The 22221-nt window shown below is 34.2% G+C and overlaps 1 protein-coding gene across 50 annotated transcripts in view; it reads right to left on the minus strand.

Moving 5' to 3' along the window:
• Positions 1-22221, minus strand: part of LOC106871604 (uncharacterized) — a 353757-nt gene that overhangs the window by 161995 nt on the left and 169541 nt on the right. For 26 of the 50 annotated variants that reach the window (XM_089351398.1, XM_089351389.1, XM_089351385.1 and 23 more), the window contains exons 3-7: positions 18277-18375; positions 12550-12648; positions 9747-9845; positions 8466-8651; positions 3360-3389 (exon numbers count right to left, since the gene is read on the minus strand). In XM_089351398.1, coding sequence (XP_089207524.1) covers positions 3360-3389; positions 8466-8651; positions 9747-9845; positions 12550-12648; positions 18277-18375 — 513 coding nt within the window. The remainder of the gene's footprint in view (positions 1-3359; positions 3390-8465; positions 8652-9746; positions 9846-12549; positions 12649-18276; positions 18376-22221) is intronic. The other 24 variants (XM_089351386.1, XM_089351384.1, XM_089351366.1 and 21 more) reach the window with 1 other exon arrangement.

A 22221-nucleotide genomic window follows, 5' to 3' on the forward strand; every position in this document is an offset into this window, starting at 1 on the left:
TCATGTGTTTGTACTTGTGTGGCCCATTACTTCACAGCAATTGTAGTTTACATTTTGCACAAGAGAATATATTCTTGGGAGCGTGGTCTTCAAAGGAAATAAGGAAACGATCCCTGATGAATCTTAAGAAGGATGAAACTAGCTGGCTGGTCCCTTATTCACTTCTGTCTATTTATTCACAGTGATACTAAATATAAGTTTATTAAACATCTCAATAAACTTCTGTACACACATTCACATACATGATATTCAATCAACCATCATAAGTTTAACAAAAGATATTTGGCAGGTTCATGGTTATTGATTAAATATCTTGACTCCTAAGACTTCTTGCTTTGAGTACTTTGTTTTAAGTTGACTATCAATGTTCCTTTGAAGCTTTGTTTGTCTGCCTCTGTGTTGTTTGACATCTTTTGCTCATGGTTCAGCTGATTTGTAGTTGTATCTTTTTCATCTGAAAGATTATTTTCTCTCTCAACACACACACACAAACAAACACACACACACACACACAAAATACATATAGGTGAATAAAAGAATAAAAGTTCAGAAGACAACATGATACTTACAACAATCCCAAAATACAACAATCATAGATAGTGAAAAGGGACAGGCATTTACCAGTGAGAACAGAATCATAAGAACTGACAGTGAGAGAAAGATTCTGATGGTAAGAGTGATGTGGGCCGCACTGGCGAATAGGTACCAGTAGAGGGGTTTTCTATGTGCAAGCTATACAGTCAAGTAAGTGGTGGAAGGGAGATAATCAGAAAACATTCCATGATCAGTTCCACATGCTGACAACTGTTAAGGTAATACATAATATAAACACATATCTACATGTACACATTCATGTGCATGCACGCACACACACACACACACACACACACACACACACACACACGCGAGTGTGTGAGTGAGTGTAGGTGTGTGTGCTTGAGATGAAAAAGCAGCTTCTGAAATGTGCAAAACATGACAACTACAGAAAGCAAATAGAGGGCTAAAAAATGAAACAACTATAATGAATGTGTTTACTTACTGATAATGGTTGAGTAATGTTGAAGAGCTCAATACATCATACACACATGCATTTATGTATATGTGTATGTATATATATATATATATATATATATATATTCATATTCTATTCATGGGAAAGGCCCTTGGTTTTCATTTGCCACATTGGAGTTTGCTTTCTTATTGGTAATGCTTTTATATATATATATATATATATATATGCATAAATGTTATTCTCCTCCCAAATACATTGCACTTCATATTCAAGGCTCTGATAAAGCTATAAGGTCTTACTCAGGCACTCAACTATGAGTCCATTCTATCTTATTGCAGAAACAGCTATAAGCCAATGAAGTGCATAAGATAATCATTTATTCCTTTGTCATCTCATTTTCTTTATATATATATATATATATATATATATATATATATATATATATATATATATATATATATATATATATATGGTGGATCATGCAGTTTCTACAATGAATATTGAAACTGCTTGGTGAATTAAGAAACCAATTGATTGACTTATAATCTAAGTGATCAACTAGTCTACAGCAACATGTATACTTAATGTATTTTTCAGTCAGAATCAATACGACACTGCATGACAAGGTCAGCCCATTAAATTAAAGGTACAGTGTACATATATTTAATATTAATTGTGACTATTCACTTCTAAGTTTCATGGACACAACTGGCTTCTCAAAAACTGCCTTGGCAAACAGAAAGAGAGAGTCAATGGTTGCTAATGACTGTTTAAATGAAAATAATTAGTTCAATAATCATTTCAAGCTGTTAAAGGTCCTACGAGTGTGAGACTAAACATGTATTTATTAAGTACACACATATACACAGAGTGAGCAAGAAGTGTGAAATCTGATCAAACATAATTGATTAAAAAAGCAAAAATAGAATTCTGACCATCCATTGTTAATGGGTTAATGTAGAGATAATAATTGAAGTTCAGCAAATGATAGCTGTACACCTCCTGCATTGCTAAACCTTACAGGTTTTGGTGGACAATATAAGGAAGATAAAACGTTGAACTACTGACCACAAAGTCATGAGAAGTTATTTTGAAACTCCTTATAGCCACTTTGTTGGAGCCCTCACCCGCAGCAAGGGAGTTAACCTCAACTGCTCTGTGGTTAATACTAAGAAGGGCATACATACAACTTTAATTTTTTAAAAAAGCAACAAAAAAAAAAACACACCAACTGACTCCCCCAAATAATGCATTGGGGTCACTCATGCAAACACGGAGGAAAGAAAAATCAATTTACAAACCCCCACCCCACCGCCAAAAAAAAAAAGCCAATTGTTTTTTGAGAAGTTTAATAGTTTTAGTAAAGGATGATTGAAGATTGAGTATTGAATAAGATATTTTCATGGTATTAAGAACCATGATACATCCATGTACAGCACACATATACTGTTGTAGTCACTCTTTTAATCTATATTTTGCAACAGTATTGCAAAGTATAGTAATACAAGGTATAGTATTACATAGTAATAGTACTTCTGTTTGGTAATAGTATCTTTATAAAATAAAATGCCAATATCGGCAGAGCAGTTACTATGCTGGTACGGCTTCTACCGTATCACACTGCAAGAATAGAGTACCACTGGCCAGGTAGGTTGTAGATGAATGGCAAATTTGATGTTACCTAGTAATACATCATTTCTTATTTAGGCACAAGGCCAGAAATTAATCAGGTGGGTAGTTAATTAAATCAACCTTAGTACTTGAGTAGTATTTTATTTAATCTTGGAAGGATGATGGACAAAGAGGCTCAACTTAGAGCCTCTAGGCTCAACTTAGAGCCTTTAGACTCAACTTAGAGCCTAAAACTGTATTACAAATAAACCTAAAACTGTATTACACCTGTGTGTCTTTTAAAGACTATCATGATTCTACCATGAGGCCAAAAAAAAAGAAAAAAAGAAAATAAGAAAAACAAAATCACCCAAAATATTATTTTTTTCCATAAATCTTTGAGTTTGTTTTACAAAAGAACATTAATTAAACAACCAATGACTGTAATATGAGGAAAAGATAGGGGACTGTTATAAAGGAAGGAAGGAAGACAGCAAAATGTGTTAAGCAAAATGATTAAACATGACATCAATGTGAAAGGGAAAAGCATTCAGGGAAGTGGAATGTTATAACGGGAAAGTCATGCAGCACAGGGTAAACAACAGGTGGAGTGAGATGCGATCATGATAGGCGGTGAGATGCGATCATGGGCATAACAACAACAACAACAACAACAACGGAGAGAGAGGAACAATGAATAGAGGCTCTAAATGGTTGTTAGGGCTCAGATACCAACCTTAGTTGTGTCATTAACCAACCCACCACTCTGTAAGAGCACACAGAAATAGAAGACAAAAAACATAGATATATATATGAATGGAATTGAAAAAAAAAAACATTAAAAAAAATTATGTACATGAAAAAATATGTAAGGCAAGAGGAATAACCATGTTGCAAACAACAAGAAAATTACTATGATTTAACTAGATACAATGTACATTGGAGCAGAGAAAGTTAAGTCTCGCCCAAGGTACAGAAGACAATGCCTGCAGCAGAGTATGAACTCGTAAATCAGGAAATGTCTTATATTCTGTCAACTTAATTCCTATATCTTTTAAGACGGACAACACCACCACCACCACCACCACCACCATCAATAATAATAATCATAAAGCTGCTAGGGTGTTTTTTCATCTAGAGGTATATTTTTGCAAGTGTGAAGTGATATGGTTAATTCACTTCACTTAAATCAATTTATTATCTTGCCTTGATTGATTTCCCTGAGGTGTGAAGTTAATTAATGGAATGACTTGAAAAGAAAACCAATAAAATACAAATTATACCACAACCCTTTAACATTGAAACCGGCCATATCTGGCCAAAATATTCTTCTTGTTTTATGTTCAAACTGGCCACATCTGGTTTCTCACACCTACCCTACAATGTCATTCTAAAAAGAAACCACATTATCAAAATCTCAAAACTACAAGCTAATGCATGACTAATTCAAAACAATGTGAATAGATAAGCATTATCTTTGATAGAGTTATCTGAAAACTAAAAGGTTAAACTAATTAACCTACAATTATAATTGTTTCTAACAATTATAGGCACAAAGTTAGAAATTTGGGGGAAGGGTTAATAGGTTAAATTGATCTGCAAATACTTGACTGGGACTTTGATCTGCAAATACTCAACTGGGAAGTATGAATGGCAAAGTCAACCTTGGCAGGATTTGTATCTTGAGTTCAAATCTTACAAGGTTTCATTTTGCTTTCTATCCTTCTAGAGCTGATAAAGTATCAGTAAACTAGGTTCAATTCTCTTGCTCCCTGTCTTTCATTTGTGGATTCAACTATGGTGCAGTGTGAGAAGAGTTGTGGGAGACCACTGGAAAGTGTCCTTTTCCTCAGAAATGAAGGGCTACAAAAGGGGATTAGCAACCTTTTAAAGAAAAAAACTGATATGCTACAGCAATCACCCAAAAGACTGTCTAATGAATGCAGCACAGTATGGAACGGGAGGAATAGACAAGAATATGAATAAATATGTGGAGCCACAAGTATTTCAAGTTGAGAAATTTAATGTAATGCAACTTCTCAATCCTTCTTTGTGGCAGCAGCATGTATACATAGACACATAAATGTGTGAATGTGTGTGCATGTGGATATATGCAAATGTCCCCTGCCTTAAAAAAGTCTGTCCTCATAGAGGACTATATTTGATAAAACTGAGATATGCACTCTTTTGTAGTCTTGTACCAATGTTAGAAAACATTATTATTTCTCTTAATTTCTTCCCTTAATTGTGCTTATGGCTTCTTCAGAAAATATTAAAAAAAAATTTTAAATGTCAGAATATGGAAAAGACACTGAAACAGAGATGTCAAGTGTCTCAAATGACTATTGTAATTTATGTACAATTTTGCTTTATAACAGAGATATAATTTATAGTAAAAATGACTTAAGATATACAAATAATTAATAATTATATATATGTAATTTACAACAAGCTTTTTATATATATATATATAACATTTATATAAACAGCAGTCGCAATGTTTCACCAAAAAGAAGAATTATAATTGTTACTAAATGTGACTAGGGTGTTAGAAACACTGACATTGCTAGAAATAAGAGCTAAAATGCAGTAATGCTATAGTCAACGAGTCCAAAAAGAGCCAAAGTTCAAGCCAGTCCTAACTGAGATGAAATTGCCGAAACTGATGTCAGTATTAGGAATTCTTGATTGGCATTTTTTGGACGATTAAAGTCCCCTGTTAGTGTATATGCTTACGTTTATGTACACTGACTACAGCATTAGTGCATTTTAGCTCTTATTTCTAGCAATGTAGATGTTCCAAACACCCTAGTTAACTTTAGTGACAATTATATATATCTATATATAAAGCTATATTGTAAATTACATACAAGTGTCTGTGTGTGTATTATTTAGATGTTAATAGTATAATATATATCATAACAAAACAGATGAGAGCAAATGTTTTGCAACTAAATGTGAAACTAATAGTTGTTAATGAACTCATAACACCAGACATGAATGTCTGTAAATAGTGTTGTGACTTCATTAGCAATCATATCATTTGTTTCATATTCAGTTGCTGCTTATGCACACATTTAAACATTGTGTTGAGAAAACGATACTAGTTTGTTTCCTGTTAGTCATCTTTAACAATTTTTTTACTACTATTATTATTATTATTATTATAAATATTAAAATTAATAATATTATTAAATCCTTATCACTGCTGCTGTTAAACTGCCATTATTTCATTTGTCTTCAGCTAAAGTTAGAAACTATTATTATTATTATTATTTCTACTGAACAATCACAACATTATTATCAAATTATTTTGGTTAAATTGTCATTATTACTGAATTATTATCATTACTTTTATTAATTCATTACTATTACTACTGTTGTTAAGTAACAGGTGAGTGCTGATGGCACCGAAGGCAAGAGAACCTGCATGAATTGTTATATCACATCTGAGTTCACAGCCTCATTTGTCTGGGTTTATATGTTGCATTAGGGTTAATTTTGTGTTAATTTTTTCACTATAGTTTTAATATTATAAACATGATAACACACTAGACTAAATTCAAACAAATATCATCTCTTTCAAAATCTTTAAATGCCTTATAATTGTTAAGATAAAAAAAAAACAAAAAAACACTCATCATATTCATCAATGTCCCAAATGGACATATCAATATGTTATTGATGAAGCTAATGTGTTAGCTAAACCTGCTTAACAATCAAGAAATTTGTTTATTTCAGTTTTGTTATTTAGGTGATGATATTTTAGTTATTCAAATGACAACATCGTTGTAATCTTGATAACCTTGGGTGTTACAAAACTATTTTCTACTTTAGTACAGTTAAACCGCCCTGTGCTCCTACCGTGATAATGGGATTAATAAAAGTTTTAAACAAGCCACAACTTTTGTCATTATGGATACAGAATTTATGACACAAATTATTATACACCTCAAAGAACAACCATTTACTCCACAAGCTAATGAATGGAGCCTTTGTGCAGTTGAACAACCTGCTAGAAATAGCAGGAAAATCTCTTTGAAATCACATTTTATTATCTTAAAAATGGAAGGATATATTCAATAGACACTCTATATTTGAAGAAAAGACAGGACCTGCAGTTATTAAATGTTAATGATTTGTGAATCTATTGATTTGTGAATCTACTGACTTGTAAATCTAAATAAAATATTTTTTAGATATCATCAACATAAATATCATGCTTATTTTCACAGCAAGCCATTTCTTTGTTAGATTGTATTTGGCAATATCAAATCCTGTTAGTAGACAACATGCAGATGTTAAGATGAGAGGGAGGGCTATATAACTAGGGCCATTTTCAGAAACAAAGATCTGTATGTCCATCGGTGAAGCTGGGATCAATATTATAATTGGACGAAAATAAATAATAATAATAAAGGTAAAACGAAATCATCGAGGCAATTTAGTAGCGAAGGGAGATAACTATATAGACTGTAGACATCAATGTCTTGTCTGAAAGGTACAGAGTAGGCTCCCTTCAAATAACAAAAAATGTTCACTTTGCATTCTGCTGGCAGTTGATTTAATAGGTAACATACGTTTCCTGTTTAAGCAGCAGATTTTGAATTCATGATCTACACAAAGCAAGCGAACTTACAGGGTACTGCTTTCAAAGTGTAAATGTGTACTTATAAGAATTAAAAGAAATAAAAAAAAAATAAGGGAATTGGTACTAAACCCCAAGTATGTAGTTAGATGAGAGTAACTGCTTATTAAAAGATAATATGCTAAACACTTGGAGACGTATCTCTTAAGCAGAGGCATAAATTTGTTAAGTATATGTAGCTACAATAGTTATTACTAGACAGATGGATGTCTAATAACTTCTTTAACAATCTACTAGAAGGAATCTGAAACCACCTTCAATAGTACACTACAATAATAAACAGAGAGAAAGGGTTTTAAATCCCTTTCAATAGTATGGCCATACTTAACATAGAAGGGGTCTCAAGCAATAAATGTGAAGAGTTACTGGAATAGCTTTATCAGCTTCTTCATCGCTTAGTTTTTACATCTGTTTTAATCTCATTAAGTCCCTGCTACATTTCAGTGGTCTCCACATATTTATGGGAGGAAGGGGGATCTCTTGTCATTTTAGAGACAGGGTTGTTCTTATCTCCCTCCCCCCTCTCACATTGAGACCTGTAGAAAAGCAACTTAACACTGATGTAGTAGGAGGGCCTACTCCTCCTTAGCTTGGACAAGGTAGATAGAGAAAAATCAAAACAGGTAAAAATCATCACTCTTTTAGTCTAAGTTCAAACATTGTATTAGTTTTATTGGTTAGGTTAAGTCTATCAAACATGCAAATTAAATCAAGTGACCTGGAGGAAGGTGGGGGCTAAAAAGACTCTTGAAGAAGTGTGGGAAGAAAATGGGTGAAGGGATCATATTCTTCATATTTTAATCAGAATTACATGATGTTTTCTCAATGTTGGTAAACACACATATCAACTCCTTGAGCCTAGATAAATACATCCAACACCTTTACCATACATTTCATACATAGCACCTCCTAATCAAATACCTCAAACATACACGTTCACAGCCTCATATCCATAATCATTGACAGAGGTACACATGCACATATACACACTCTTTCTCCATACCTTTCCAATTTCTTTCTTTCTCTCTCGCTCGCTCTCCCGCTCGCCCGCCCGCCCGCTCCCTCCCTCCCTCCCTCCCTCCCCACTCACACACACACACACACACACACTTCCTTTTTCACTGCCAACAAACCTACCTCTTTTCTCTCTCTTACATACATAAACATACATACATAAGTATGTGCCACACTTACCTTGGTAGAACTGTCAGCGTTGTGGTCATTTTGAAGCAAAAGGTTTGCTGATCCAATGTCATCTTTTTTAGCAGCGATATGTAAGGCTGGCAGGCGAACTTTGCCTTTGGTGTCATGTTCTAGGAGAACAGCTACAACCTTATCATGCCCTTGTTGTAGTGCTACAGCAAGTGGAGTGAAACCATCCTGAAATAGAGACAAAATACTTTATTTATACTACATTCACCCGTGGAACATCTCACACAAATTCACTTTTAGATGAGGTAGGTTTTTACTATCATTACTATCATCATCATTCTTACTGGAGTAGATGATAGAATTAGGAGACCATCAGAAAAAAAGGTATTTATGTTTTAAGTCAGAATTCTGTCAGAGCCACTTTTGGCTGTCATCCTTCAGGAGTTGATAAAATAAGTATCAGCCAAGTAACAAGGTCAAGTAAAACTTGTGGTCTTGTGCTTAACCCATTATCTACCAGTGATCTCATATGAGATCACTTAAAAATCACAAATTTCGTAATTATCTGTCAATATTTACACATATCTAACCTTTTTGCTATATCTACTAGGTATATTTCTCTGATATTCAAATGAGGTTTGCTAATTTTTCACCCAATATCTCGCTTATTTCTATTTAAAATGTTATTTTGAAATGTTATTTTGATCATTCCAGCATGTTTCTAAGGCTGTTTTATGCTATAAATCAAAGTTTCATAAAAAAAATTCCAGTTAATAGAATTATGGGAGGTAATGGATTAAGTTAGAAATCATTATCATTATGGCAATGAAGTGGCAGAATACCATGCAATATATCTTCTGGCTCTTTTACACTCTGCTTTCAAATCCTGCCAAGACCAACTTTGTCTTTAATCCTTTCGAGGTTCATAAAGTAGCAGTAAAGTACAGTACAGTCTGCCTGGTTTAGACAAACTTGTATTATTCATGAAGGCCAAGACACACAGTTATAGTGGACTGTGATTGAAAGAAGTGGATTGCTCAATTTATTTTTAATGCATTATATCCATTTTTTTCATGCTTTCATAGTTTGGGATAATCTTTTTTTTATGTAACTGTCTTTACTAGTGGATAATTGGTTCTGCCAACCACTGTCGACTGAACTAACAGGCAAAATTGGGTAGCTTTTTCAAATGAAATCTCATTACTTCATTAATATATTATACATCAGTAAAATGTACATGTATATGAACTTCATTATTGTTAATCTACAAATATTAAAAATTTAATAACAATTGTACAAAAAAAAGAGGACAATAATACTTACCACAGTGGCAAGGCTCTGGCTAGCCCCGTTGTCCAAGAGAAACTTGACCACTTCAGAATGGCCTTCTTGTGCTGCCATGTACAATGGTGTGAATCCGGTCTGTGGAAAAAGATATATCAAATGTAAAATTATGTGTGGGGTGTATGATGAGTGATTGCTATTGTTTTAACAATCCTGCGAGAGGGATGTTTTGGGGGTAGAATTTAAACCAACCAAACACTAGATGTAGGTGTTACAGGCATTAATGAAGGGGCTTTACTGATATGATGGACTGAGTTTGGGGAAACTACAGTCAAATGATAAAATTAATCTTTGTGAGCTAAGTGTATTGGTGATAGGCACTGAACAGTGCTGTTGACAATAAATGGACCACTAACTGTATCACAGGTTGTATCATAGCCTACTGACTTGATTATCTGATATACTACAAAGAAGTAGGATTGTGTTCTTCTAACCATGCAAGTATGAGTGAAATGGTTCTTCAAATGCAATTGTTTATGAAAGAATTCTTAGAACAAGTGCATTTAAAGGTGTAATGTACAATAATTATGCTAACTGTTCAAGTAAAAAGATGTTTGAAATGTCCCTTCTCACACTATCACCTTAAAAAAGCATGGTCACATTGGATAATGTAGTCTCATATATATATATATATATATATATATATATATTTATATATATATATATATACATACACACACACACACACATTAAAGACTCCCCTTTGGTCATGAATGACCATGGTATTGCACCTAGAAAGTTCCCATTCAAGGCACAAGTCAGGGCAAGGTTGTATATGGAAGACCAACAGTTGCCCATGCATACCAGCGTCCCCTTTCCATGCCACTGATGTTATCCAAGGGAAAGGCAAAGACCAATAAAAGCTTGGTACCAATGATGACACAACCCATTTCTACAGCTGAGTAAAATGGAGCAACATGAAAGTGTTTTGGTCAAGAACGCAACACACAGCCTGGTTCAGGAATTGAACTCACTACATTATGATTGTGAGCCCAACACTAACCACTGAGCCATGCACCTTCACATATATATTTATTTATATAAAAGCTAGGGTGGTCTGAAATGTTGCTTGATCAGGGCTGATCTGGAACTAGGCAACAACAATCTACTATTATTCAAACAGCCACATACGTACCACTGATAAGGCTGAGCATAATTGTGTGAGAGTTAATGAATGACAACAACAAATTACTGTCAATTAATGATGACTGTGCTCATAAGAGACACCATACAAAATGCAGGCATCAAGATTTGAACTCACAGTTGTTTGGCAACCATTGAAAGATATAACAACAAAAGAGACAAAATTTTTGACCAAGAAACTGGACTATTGCCATAACTGACAGGTGGCCAGTGGTAGTAGTGGTGGTGGTGGCTAGTATTGAAGCAATGGTGCAGTGTGTGATAACAAAGCAGAGCTGCTGGTTTGGTATATACACAACTGGCACAACTCCCAGTGTTCATCTCCTCCACAAAGAGAAATAGGAGAGCAAAAGAAAGTTACAGAGAGAAGGGGAGGGAGGAGTTTATACACATGAAAATGTGTGGGGAGAGAGGGAAGGAGAGAGAGAGAGAGAGAGAGAAAGAAGTAGAGGAAGAGAATACATTACAAGCAGTAATTGAAGTAAATACTGGTTGAATGATACAACACAAAAAGTTTATATTTATTATATATTTTAAATACCAATCCATATTGATCTATCTGTCTGTCTGATCTATTTCCGTACCTTGCTCTCTCTCTCTCTCTCTCTCTCTCTCTCTCTCACTTCTCCTCCCCATCATTTAATAAATGCAGTAGTTATGGGCAAGCTACTTCAAGTTTTCATACTTGAAAAGTACGATATTCAGCTGTGCTTGTAAAAGCCATAGCCTGAATGATTCCTGGATCGTATACAGCACACATCACATAAGTGTGACTGAATATTGTACTTTTCAAGTATGAAACTTGAAATAACTTATCTACAACTATTCATCATAATCATCATCGTCGTTTAACGTCCGCTTTCCATGCTAGCATGGGTTGGACGATTTGACTGAGGACTGGTGAAACCGGATGGCAACACCAGGCTCCAATCCAATTTGGCAGAGTTTCTACAGCTGGATGCCCTTCCTAACGCCAACCACTCAGAGAGTGTAGTGGGTGCTTTTACGTGTCACCCGCACGAAAACGGCCACGCTCGAAATGGTGTCTTTTATGTGCCACCCGCACAAGAGCCAGTCCAGGGGCACTGGCAACGATAAGCGGGAAATACTATTATTAAATAGTATTCCCCGCTTATTGAATTGGTTGCTTTTTTTCCCTTCTAATCCAATCCACAAAGAAACAGTATACCCCCCCCCCCCCCACACACACACATACACAAAGTCTCACTCTGAAATTAGGATGATTGTTTTTTTAGTAGGTTGGAACTTGGTTGCCATAAGCAGAATCTGAACTCATAGCACAAAGAGTCAAAGACCATGATGCATTTTATTCAATGCGTTAATTCATTGCTCTCAGTTCAAATCCAGGTAGTTTTTTTATCCCACCAAATCACTAAAATGAATACATTCCAAAGATGCCAAAAAGAACATGTGAGCTCTGTTCCACAGCAAGGCTAAATGCATCTGAGTTATCAATCTCTATCACACATACATTACTACTCAAGGGATTTATAAATGACGCCTGCAATGAATTACAACAGTACAAGAGAATTGTACTATGCACGGTACAGGACATTACTGTATCATTGATTATAGTACAGTCTCTCTCACTCTCTGAATAAAATTAAAATATCCATACCATTGATTGTACGTTGACCTTGGCACCATTCTGTACGAGGATTTTGACAATTTCCTCATGACCAGCCAATGAGGCGATGTGTAGGGCTGTATTCCCTTTCTGAAAAAGATAATATGAAACTTAGTTATACTAACAGATCCATGCATACACAAAAAAAAAACACATGTTTATGGTTGCATAAAAAAACAAATACATACATACATACATACATAAAGTAGTGAAAATTTGCTATTTTGAATGAAATAGCATAATGGTTAGAAATACTTACAACTTAATATACATCCACGTATATCTAAATTCCAAACATCTACTAAACATAATTTATCCTCTGATTTTCTGTTGGAGGTTGATAAATAACAATGGACTAAATGAGTATATTGAAATTTTAAATCTGCATTAACTATACATTCTACTACTCAAAGATCACTAACGACTAATAATCTGTTGAGGTCAAATCACTTCTCTAGAAGAAACATTCCTCATTAGAAAATGGACTATCATTATAATTTCAACATCCACTTTCCCATGGGTTGGATAAATTTCATGAAAGTAGATTTTCTACAGCCAGAAACTGTTTCTGCTACCAATCTTCACCTGTTTCTAAATACAGTTAATTCTTCCTTATGGCCAAATGTGCTTTCACAGAAGATTGGACACCATTTATATCTACTATTGGTGATGTCAAGACAAGGAGACACCCCCCCACACACACATGCAAAACAAGCTTCTTTTAGTTTCTGTCACAAAGCTTTGGTTGGCTTGAGGTTATGGTTCACAAATGCAGACTGACCAACCAACTGTTGTTTTTTTTTAGAATTAGTGGAAAGTGGTACTATAAATAATCTGTGTGTGTGTGCGTATACATATAGACAAACACACATACAAACAGATTCAACATGTACAACTGTTAATCCAGACATTTTTTCTTTCTTTTCTTTTCCTCTCTCCATCTACTTTCTTGCCCCATTCCTTTCTGTAGAAGAGCATAGGCTTGAAATATCAAAGACTTTCATTTTTCCTCAGTGTCAAACTAATAAACCTTGTTTGTTTGTTGCTCTTCACTTGTCTCTGAATTTTTTTTTTTGACCAGTTTGGGATCATTACATATATATAAAGAAAATGGAGAATGTGAATACAAAAAAAAAAAATCAATTTATTTATATAATAGTCAATTTCACGTTCCAATTTCTTACCTTCATTCATATTTTACAATTAAAACTGCATTATGAATTCAAAAGGTAAAAATCTCTTCAGGGCAAAATTGAGATGTATTCATTTACATTCTAATGGATGGAAAGTTCCTTATATATATATATATATATATAGTATTGCTTTGATATACGAGTTAATTCATTCCCAGAGACTGCTTATAAAGCAAAAACTCATAAACAGAAAATAAAATTTGTAAAAACTCGTAAACTTGGGGCCCCATAAAGTGAAGTACTAATGTGTGTGTGTGTGTGTAAATTTGTTATGAATGTGCCTGTATAAGGTACAGCATATAACTATTTATTTACAGTTCCATTACACACCAAATATACCTTGAAAATGTAAATACATCTATGCAGATGCATCATGATATGTATAGAGTACATATAATGATAACATAACAAGAGTGATTAATTCAATTATTTCATTTCTTCATATACTTTTGAAAACATTTATTTAATTGTTTATCTTCTGAAAAAAATGATACACACAAAGTTGCACCACTGAAGCTTACTAAAGGACTGAAATAATTTAATTAATCACTCGTTTTTATTTTGTTACTCAATCATTATATACATATATATTATTCTGATGCTAATTCTTCTGCCAACCCACTGTCATTGATAATAATTCTTTCTTATTTTAGAATGAGGCCAGCAATTTTGAGGGGATGGGGAAGTTGATTACATTGATCTCAGTGCTCAACTGGTACGTATTTTATTGACTCTGAAAGGATAAAAGTCAACCGTGGTGGAATTTGAACTCAGCACATAAAGATGGATGAAATGTTGTGAAGCAGTTAGTCTGGTATGTTAAGGATTCTATCAGCTCACTGCGAAATAATAATATTAACAATAATAATAATAATAATAATAGTAATAATAATAATAATAATAATAATAATAATAATAATAATAATAATAATAATAATTTCAAATTTTGGCAAAAAGTCAGTAATTTTGAGGGAGGGTGTAATTCAATCGATCCCTGAAAGAATGAAAGGAAAAGTAGACCTTAGTGGAATTTGAACTCTGAATGTAAAACTAGAAGAAATGCCATTAAGCATTTTTCCTGGAATGCTAATGATCCTACCAGCCAGCATTACAATTATTATTATTTCTAACAGAGGCGATAAGACCATGGATTTTATGAAAAGAATGTAGTCAACTTAATTAAACTGCAGAAGGATGAAAGGCCCGTGTTGAGCTTGCCAGGATTTGAACTCAGTACATAGAGAAAGAACTAAATATTGTGTCAATTCTAACACTTTGTCTTGAAACATTTTTAAGGGGAGGATGCATATGGAAATGCTACAGAATGAATATGGACAAAAGAGTGATTAACCTTTTAGCATTTGAACTGGCTAAACACAGCCCGATTATTCTACTCATTTTATGATCAAATCAGCTAGATCCAGTTTCTCACACTTACCCTACAATTTCATTCTAAAAATATATAATCACACCATTAAATTCTCAAAAGCTATGAGACAATGCATGATTAATTCAAAACACTTTGAATAGATAAATATTACATTTGACAGAGTAATATGAATGCTAAAGGGTTAAGAAAGACAATGTCATTCGTTCATATAAGAGCAGATAGTTTCTGAGTTATTTTGAACAGTATTACCAGTTACTGCAATTACTACTACCAAATATTACCACCATCACCAAATATTATATCATTAACACTACTATTACACAACAGCTACTACCTGCATTGCCATTATAACCACAAATGTTACTACTGCTATTGATTCATAGGGAAAACCCAATTTTTATGTATGAGAAATCAGAGTACAATGATCTAATGAATTCATGAACCTCAAGCACTCATACAGCCATTGGTTCAGTAATTTATAAATTAAATAAATAATAACAACAATAATAATCCGTTCTACTATAGACATATGGCTTGAAATTTTGGTGGAAGGGGGCTAGATGATTACATCAACCCCAGTACTTGATTGTTACTTATTTTATCGACCTTGAAAAGATGAAAGGCTAAGTCGACCCCAGCAGAATTTGAACTCAGAATGTAAAGATGGATGAAATGCCACTAAGCATTTTTGCCCAGCATGCTAATGATTCTACCAGATCACCGATCACCATCTTATGAATTAATTAATTAATTAATTAATTATAATAATAGAAAGTTGTGGTCAATGAGGAGAGTAGATGTGATACCAATAGTAATTGGTGCACTTGGAAGTATCAGCACTCAACTACAAACATGGCTGAAAAAGATTGGTGCAAGTGTGAAGGTAGAACACCTACAAAAATCAGCATTGCTTGGAACTGCAAGAATTCTTCCCAGAGTTCTTGAAGCATGACCAGTAAACAAGTGTCACTTTAGTCTGCTGACACTTTTCATCATACCCAGCAAAATAAGCTATGAGTTTTCATCACACAATAATAAAAATAATAATAATAATAATAAAGACACAAGGCCTGAAATTTTGGGAGAGGGTGTAGTCGATTACATTGACTCCCAGTGCTTGACTGGTGCTCATTTCATCAACCCTGAAAAGATGAAAGACAAAATCGACTTCAGTGGCATTTGAACTCAGAACATAATAACAACAGTTTGTAATATAGGAACAAGGTCTGAAGTTTAGTGGAGAGTGTTCAAAATACTGTCATAGGAAAGTTAAATCAACCTATGTGGTATAAGAATTCCAGAATGTCTGCAGTGTTTACTGCTCTCACCTGTCATACCAAATGCTAACAACTTAATTTTATTTTAAGAAGAAACTTATCTTCAACCTCCATCATTATTGAAAGCTGTAGCAGATTACTGAAGCTTGTCCCAATTTTTCTGGCTTTTAGGAAATGAAAGAAATCTCTACCACCTGCATAGGATGTTCATCTTACATGGGTTATTTAAGCACATTGCTAAAACCTAACAAAACACTTGTGAATTATTCATCACCACCTTTTGATTTTATCAGTGAGACACAAATAATTTTCAAGTGGTGCCTATTTATAAGTTAACTGGGCCATTAAGTGACAGCCTAGCCACAAATAATAAGATTTGAACTATCAGTCCTTAGTGTCAAAGGACAGTATTCTAGGAACCTGGCCAGTTGTAATATTCCTCCTGTAAATTAATGAAGAAAGATTTCTAAAAACAATCAAAATTTTTGTAAAATCTCAAAACTAACAAAACACATGAAAATAATTTGCTCCTCTTCCCGACCCCTGCCTTGCAGTAAATTGTAACTAACTTCCAATGGTATCTATTTACAAATAAGTCAGCTGAGCCATTAAGTGTCTTCGTCAGATAACAAGTCTACCAGCTTGGCCAGCTGTAACTCGTTCTCAGTCAATTGAAGAAGAGAATTTAAAAGAAAATCTGATTAAAGCCAAAGAACTAGTTTAGCAGTAATCATTATGGAATGTTTGAAAATTCCCCATAACACATCAGCATCTAGGAATGATACTCCAATTTCATTCAACCAGACAAACCATAGAATACCAAACAGTTGCATCATTAAAACCTGATATTTTAAACGTTTTGATGATGAACATGTTGGAAACTTCAAATTTTTTTAAATTTATGTAATTATTTTTAATTTATATAATTAAAAAAAACCCTACAAAAACTTAAGTATTACATCAATGGTAAATTAAGATGTCAGTAGGTAAAAATTTCACTATAGGTTTATGTCAGAACCTTCTGATAAGCTATATTCAAAACATTCAACTACCAAAAAATAACATTACAATCAACTTTAACTAAGAGCCAGCAAATTTTTTGATTATTTAGAAAATTAACTGAAAAACATATGCAGTGCAGTTTATCATGAAAGGTTTAGTATTACAGCAGGAGAAATGTCAGCAAGGGGAATAACTTAAGTAGAATAGTGTAGTTATCTCAGGTGTATATTATACATAGGATAAAAAGCTTTTGATGTACAACACGTTTTCAATTTAAACTAAATCTAAACCAGCTGTATTATGTGAAAATCCTTATAATCAGCTGATATAAGCAGATTATATTCAGAGTCAGAAAAATATCAGTGGTAGATTAGATAGATTATATATATATATATATATATATATATATATATATATATATATATATATATACACACATCTAGGTGCAGTATGGCCAACTGGTAATGAAGTTTGGTTTGCAACCATGCAAACCAAACTTACATGGTTTGCATAGTTTCAATCCACAGCCCGTTCACCTCATTAATGGAATTGGGCAGATAGAAAACTCTACAGAAACCTGACAGATGGATTTTTACCTGTAATTCAAAAAAGTTACAGCCTTGTCACACATTGTGCCAAGCTGATTCTATATGAGAATTATGTTAAGGGGTTACACATGTCTGTGGAATGTTCAGCCACTTACACACTAATTCCATGAGCAGGTAATTTAGTTGACTGAACAACTGAGACTGACAGAAAACCACACACACACACACACACACATACATACACACACGTGTGTGCAGGAGAAAGATGTTATGATAATGGTTTAAACCATATGTTTAAAATAAAATACCTTAGTTGCTGCTTCAACATTTGCTCCTCTTCGCAGTAATTCTGTGACAATATTAATATGGCCTTCCTTAGAAGCGAGGTGGAGTGCGTTGAGGCCATTCTGAAAGAAGAAGAAGTAAAAAAAGATTATTAGATCATCTATCATTGATTGATAGTACAAAACAGAAATATCAAGAAGAAATGTATAATTTACAATAGTGGACACAAAATAAAATTAAGAAGACAAGAGGGGAAGGAAACCTCTATAGAGCTACTTTATTTGTTAGAAACAGAAGCTAAATCTGAAAATCATGGCCTGTCAATTTAAAAAGAGAATCACATTGTAGTCTTAGATATATTCTGTAATGAACAAATAAATAAATAAATAAAATCAGAGAGACTGGAATGTTGTCTTTGTCAGGATTGAACTAGGACTATATAACAACTGTGACCCCTAACTATAAAGTTCAATGAGGTCATACTTGCAAAGCATCGAAGATCAGGCGCTTGGTTGCACTAATAAAGTTTATCTGAGATGAATTCCTTGCAGAGCAGTTCCAGTCATATACTGGGACAGTTAAGTCAATTAAACCTGCAAATCTGTTATCTCAGTTGCAGAGTGAATAAATGCTATTCTTTACTTTTACTACTACTACTACTACTACTACTACTATTATGATGACGTCATCATCCTCATCACCAGTCCATTTCCCATGCTAGAGCACTACTTTGAAGAATTTTAAGAGAAGTGAATAAACCCCAGTATTCATTTTTTTCAAACCTAGTACTTATTCAATTGGTCTTTTTGCTGAACTGCTAAGTCATGGAGACAAACACACCAACACCAGTTGTCAAGCAATGGTGGTGGGGGACAAACACAAACACACATGATGGGCTTCTCTCAGTTTCTGTCTACCTAATCTACTCACAAGTCTTTGTCTGGTCCAAGGCTATAGTCGAAGACACTTGCTCAAGGTGCCATGCAGTGGCACCAGAACCATGTGGTTGGGAAGCAAACTTCCTACTAGCCAATGTGAACCTGGCTTTCTTATTTTAGATACACAGTGCTGGTGTTCCACCAAGACTTCTCATACCTTAGATAACATGATTGACCACATAAGATGTATTACTGCTCTCAACAGTAGTAAAAAAAAATATGTATCAGCTTGCACCCATTATGATGAGGATGGCAGTTGTCCAAGTGATAGAAACATAGCTCAAGTAATGGTCAGAGGGGTTGTTATTCTTTTACTGTCTGAAATTAGTATCCACAATAGCTCATCAGTATATAACAGGAACTAAAAATGTTATGTAGACTATACAAACATCAAAGATTAGATAGGTTAGAAGTTTGAAAATACTGGGACTTATGTAATCAAATACTGTAATCCACTATACACTTTCCCTAAAATTTAGAGCCTTGTATCAGTGTTAAAAATCCCTCAAAAGAAGAGACAACAGCTGTGGAAAACAGTAACTGTTGATGTTATTAACCCTTTAGCATTTAAACCGGTCACATCCAGCCAAAATATTCAACTTGTTTTATGTTCAAATCAGCTGGATTCCAACCTCTCACGCCTATGTTTTAATGTCATTCTAAAAATAAGCAATCATATCATCAAAATCTCAGAGCAACAAGATAATGCATGTATAATTCAAATCAATGTAAATAAATATTACAATTTACAGAGAAATCTGAATGCTAGAGGGTTAACCCCTGATGAAACCTAATTCAGCAAGCTCATAAAACAAAGATATCCTAGCTGTGAGCAACCCACCTTCTATACAGACACAATGAATCCAAACTGAATAATATTACTGAATGTGTCCTTTCCTTTCCTTACGAGTGCAATTTAGGTGGAGGGAAAGCTTCACTGCTATTTCTTGCAGGGTTAGAGACAAGCTCCCTTGTTAGCTCACAATATTTTAATGTGTATTGGTGAAAACATGCCTAACCTCACACTATAGGGAGGAGTTCACTGAGTTCTCTGTACCCCAACTCCATAACATTTTTCATTAGCGGTTGAAACCAATTCATTTCACTTGTAATATAATATTTCTGTACTTTTATCTTCATCTATTTATCTTACCTTATGTTGTACTCCAGTCTACTGACATCCTCCTGTGTCTAATTTCTGAATATAAATATCTATAAAACTTGAGTTCAAAATAATTCTATGGCATGATGTAGGCAGTCAGTCAAATGACTGGGTGTTACCCACAGATTTATTGTTCCAGGTGTATCATGTCTGTCTGGGTGGGGACTATACTGTTCACTAAACTATGCAGTAGTTCTGTGTTTAGGAGAGAGAGAGAGAGAGAGAGAGAGAGAGAGAGAAAGAGAGAAAGAGAGAGAGAGAGAGAGAAAGAGAGAGAGTGTGTGTGTGTGTGTGTGTGTGTGTGTGTGTGTGTGTGTGTGTGTGTGTGTGTGTGTGTGTGTGTGAATATTCATCTACCTCAAAAATGTAGACCCTAAAATCTGGAGATGAACTCAAGATTAAAAGTTTTGAAATGCAGTGGTTATGGTCTATACTAAGGGTATCCTTATGAAACAGGTGTAGAAGTACTTCCATAAGAAACGCTCTACACATGACAAGACATTAATGCTGAGGTAATGTTGGTAAAGAGACTGAAATGATTCAACCATGTAACAGGAAAGTCACCCAGTAACTACATAGTGCTGGTGTTCTATCAAAACTTCTCATACCTCAGATAACATGATAGGCCACATAAGATGTAGACCTGTCATTTACATAAAGACAAAGGGTTACTGCTCCCAACAGCAGTAAAAAAAAATATTACGATGAGGATGGCAGTTGCCCAATTGATTAGAATAGATTGAGAGTCTCAAGTGATAGAAACATAGCTCAAGTAATAGTTAGAGGGGTCGTTACTCTTTTACTGTCTGAAATTAGTATATACAATAGCGCATCAGTATATAATAGGAACTAAAAATGCTATGTAGACTATACAAACATCAAACATAGATTAAAGAGGCTAGAAATTTGAAAATATTTTACTGAAGTATAATGGTTAATGAGACTCAAAAGAGATGAGATTAAGGCACTTGATTACTAGTTACATGTTCTAATTAACGTATTCATAACACTTCTTTAAAAAAAAAAAAATCAAACTATTCCCTATTTTCACAGGTGAGTGGATAATAGAAAACATCCTACAGTAAAAACATTTCCTCCAATAAACAAACTATCTCACCATTGCAAGCAACAATTATTGATACCCTACAAAGCTCTGCTGAGGAGCTCTGTAGTATTGCTCTCATATCTGGGATGATGTTGCTGCTGTTGCATACAGATCACCTCAGAAAAGGGCCTTCCAAATGGCCGATATAAAATCATCACTCACAGACATGCTCCAGCCTTTCACTCACAAAGCATGCAGTCTCGTCTCTGTTAATTCTACTGCTACTATAAAGAGCTGGCAGGGCTCATGCTACCTTCACTTGAGCATTCTTGTCCCATTTGTCTCTCCTTCTCTCATCCCCCTAGCTGAGTCCAACACTAATCACTGCACCGTCCCAAAACAGGCTTCTGGAATTCCCCCCTGTCCATGTCTTTCTAACAAGTGGTTATTTATAAAGGTTCAAGAGAAACAGCAATGACATCAATCTCACTGATATAAAACAGCTTGCAGTGATGTCACAGTATTACCAATCATTTTTGAAAGAAACAAGACCAACACATATTTGGAGAGAAGTTCACTGATTAAATTAACTCAAAACTTGACTGGCACTTTATTTCATTGATCTTAAATGGCTGTAAAGTAAAGTTGGTCTCAACTGGAATTTTAATTTAGTATGTAAAGAACTGGAGAAATACTGCAATGCATTTTGTCTGATGCTCAAACTATTCTGTCAGTATATTATTATCATTATTAGCCTTGACAGTGCTAATAATAATAGTAATAATCTTTTCTACTATAGGGACAAGGCCTGGAATTTTGAGAG

The sequence above is a fragment of the Octopus bimaculoides genome, chromosome 4, assembly GCF_046866305.1.
Source record: "Octopus bimaculoides isolate indiv1 chromosome 4, ASM4686630v1, whole genome shotgun sequence".
NCBI lineage: Eukaryota > Metazoa > Mollusca > Cephalopoda > Octopoda > Octopodidae > Octopus > Octopus bimaculoides.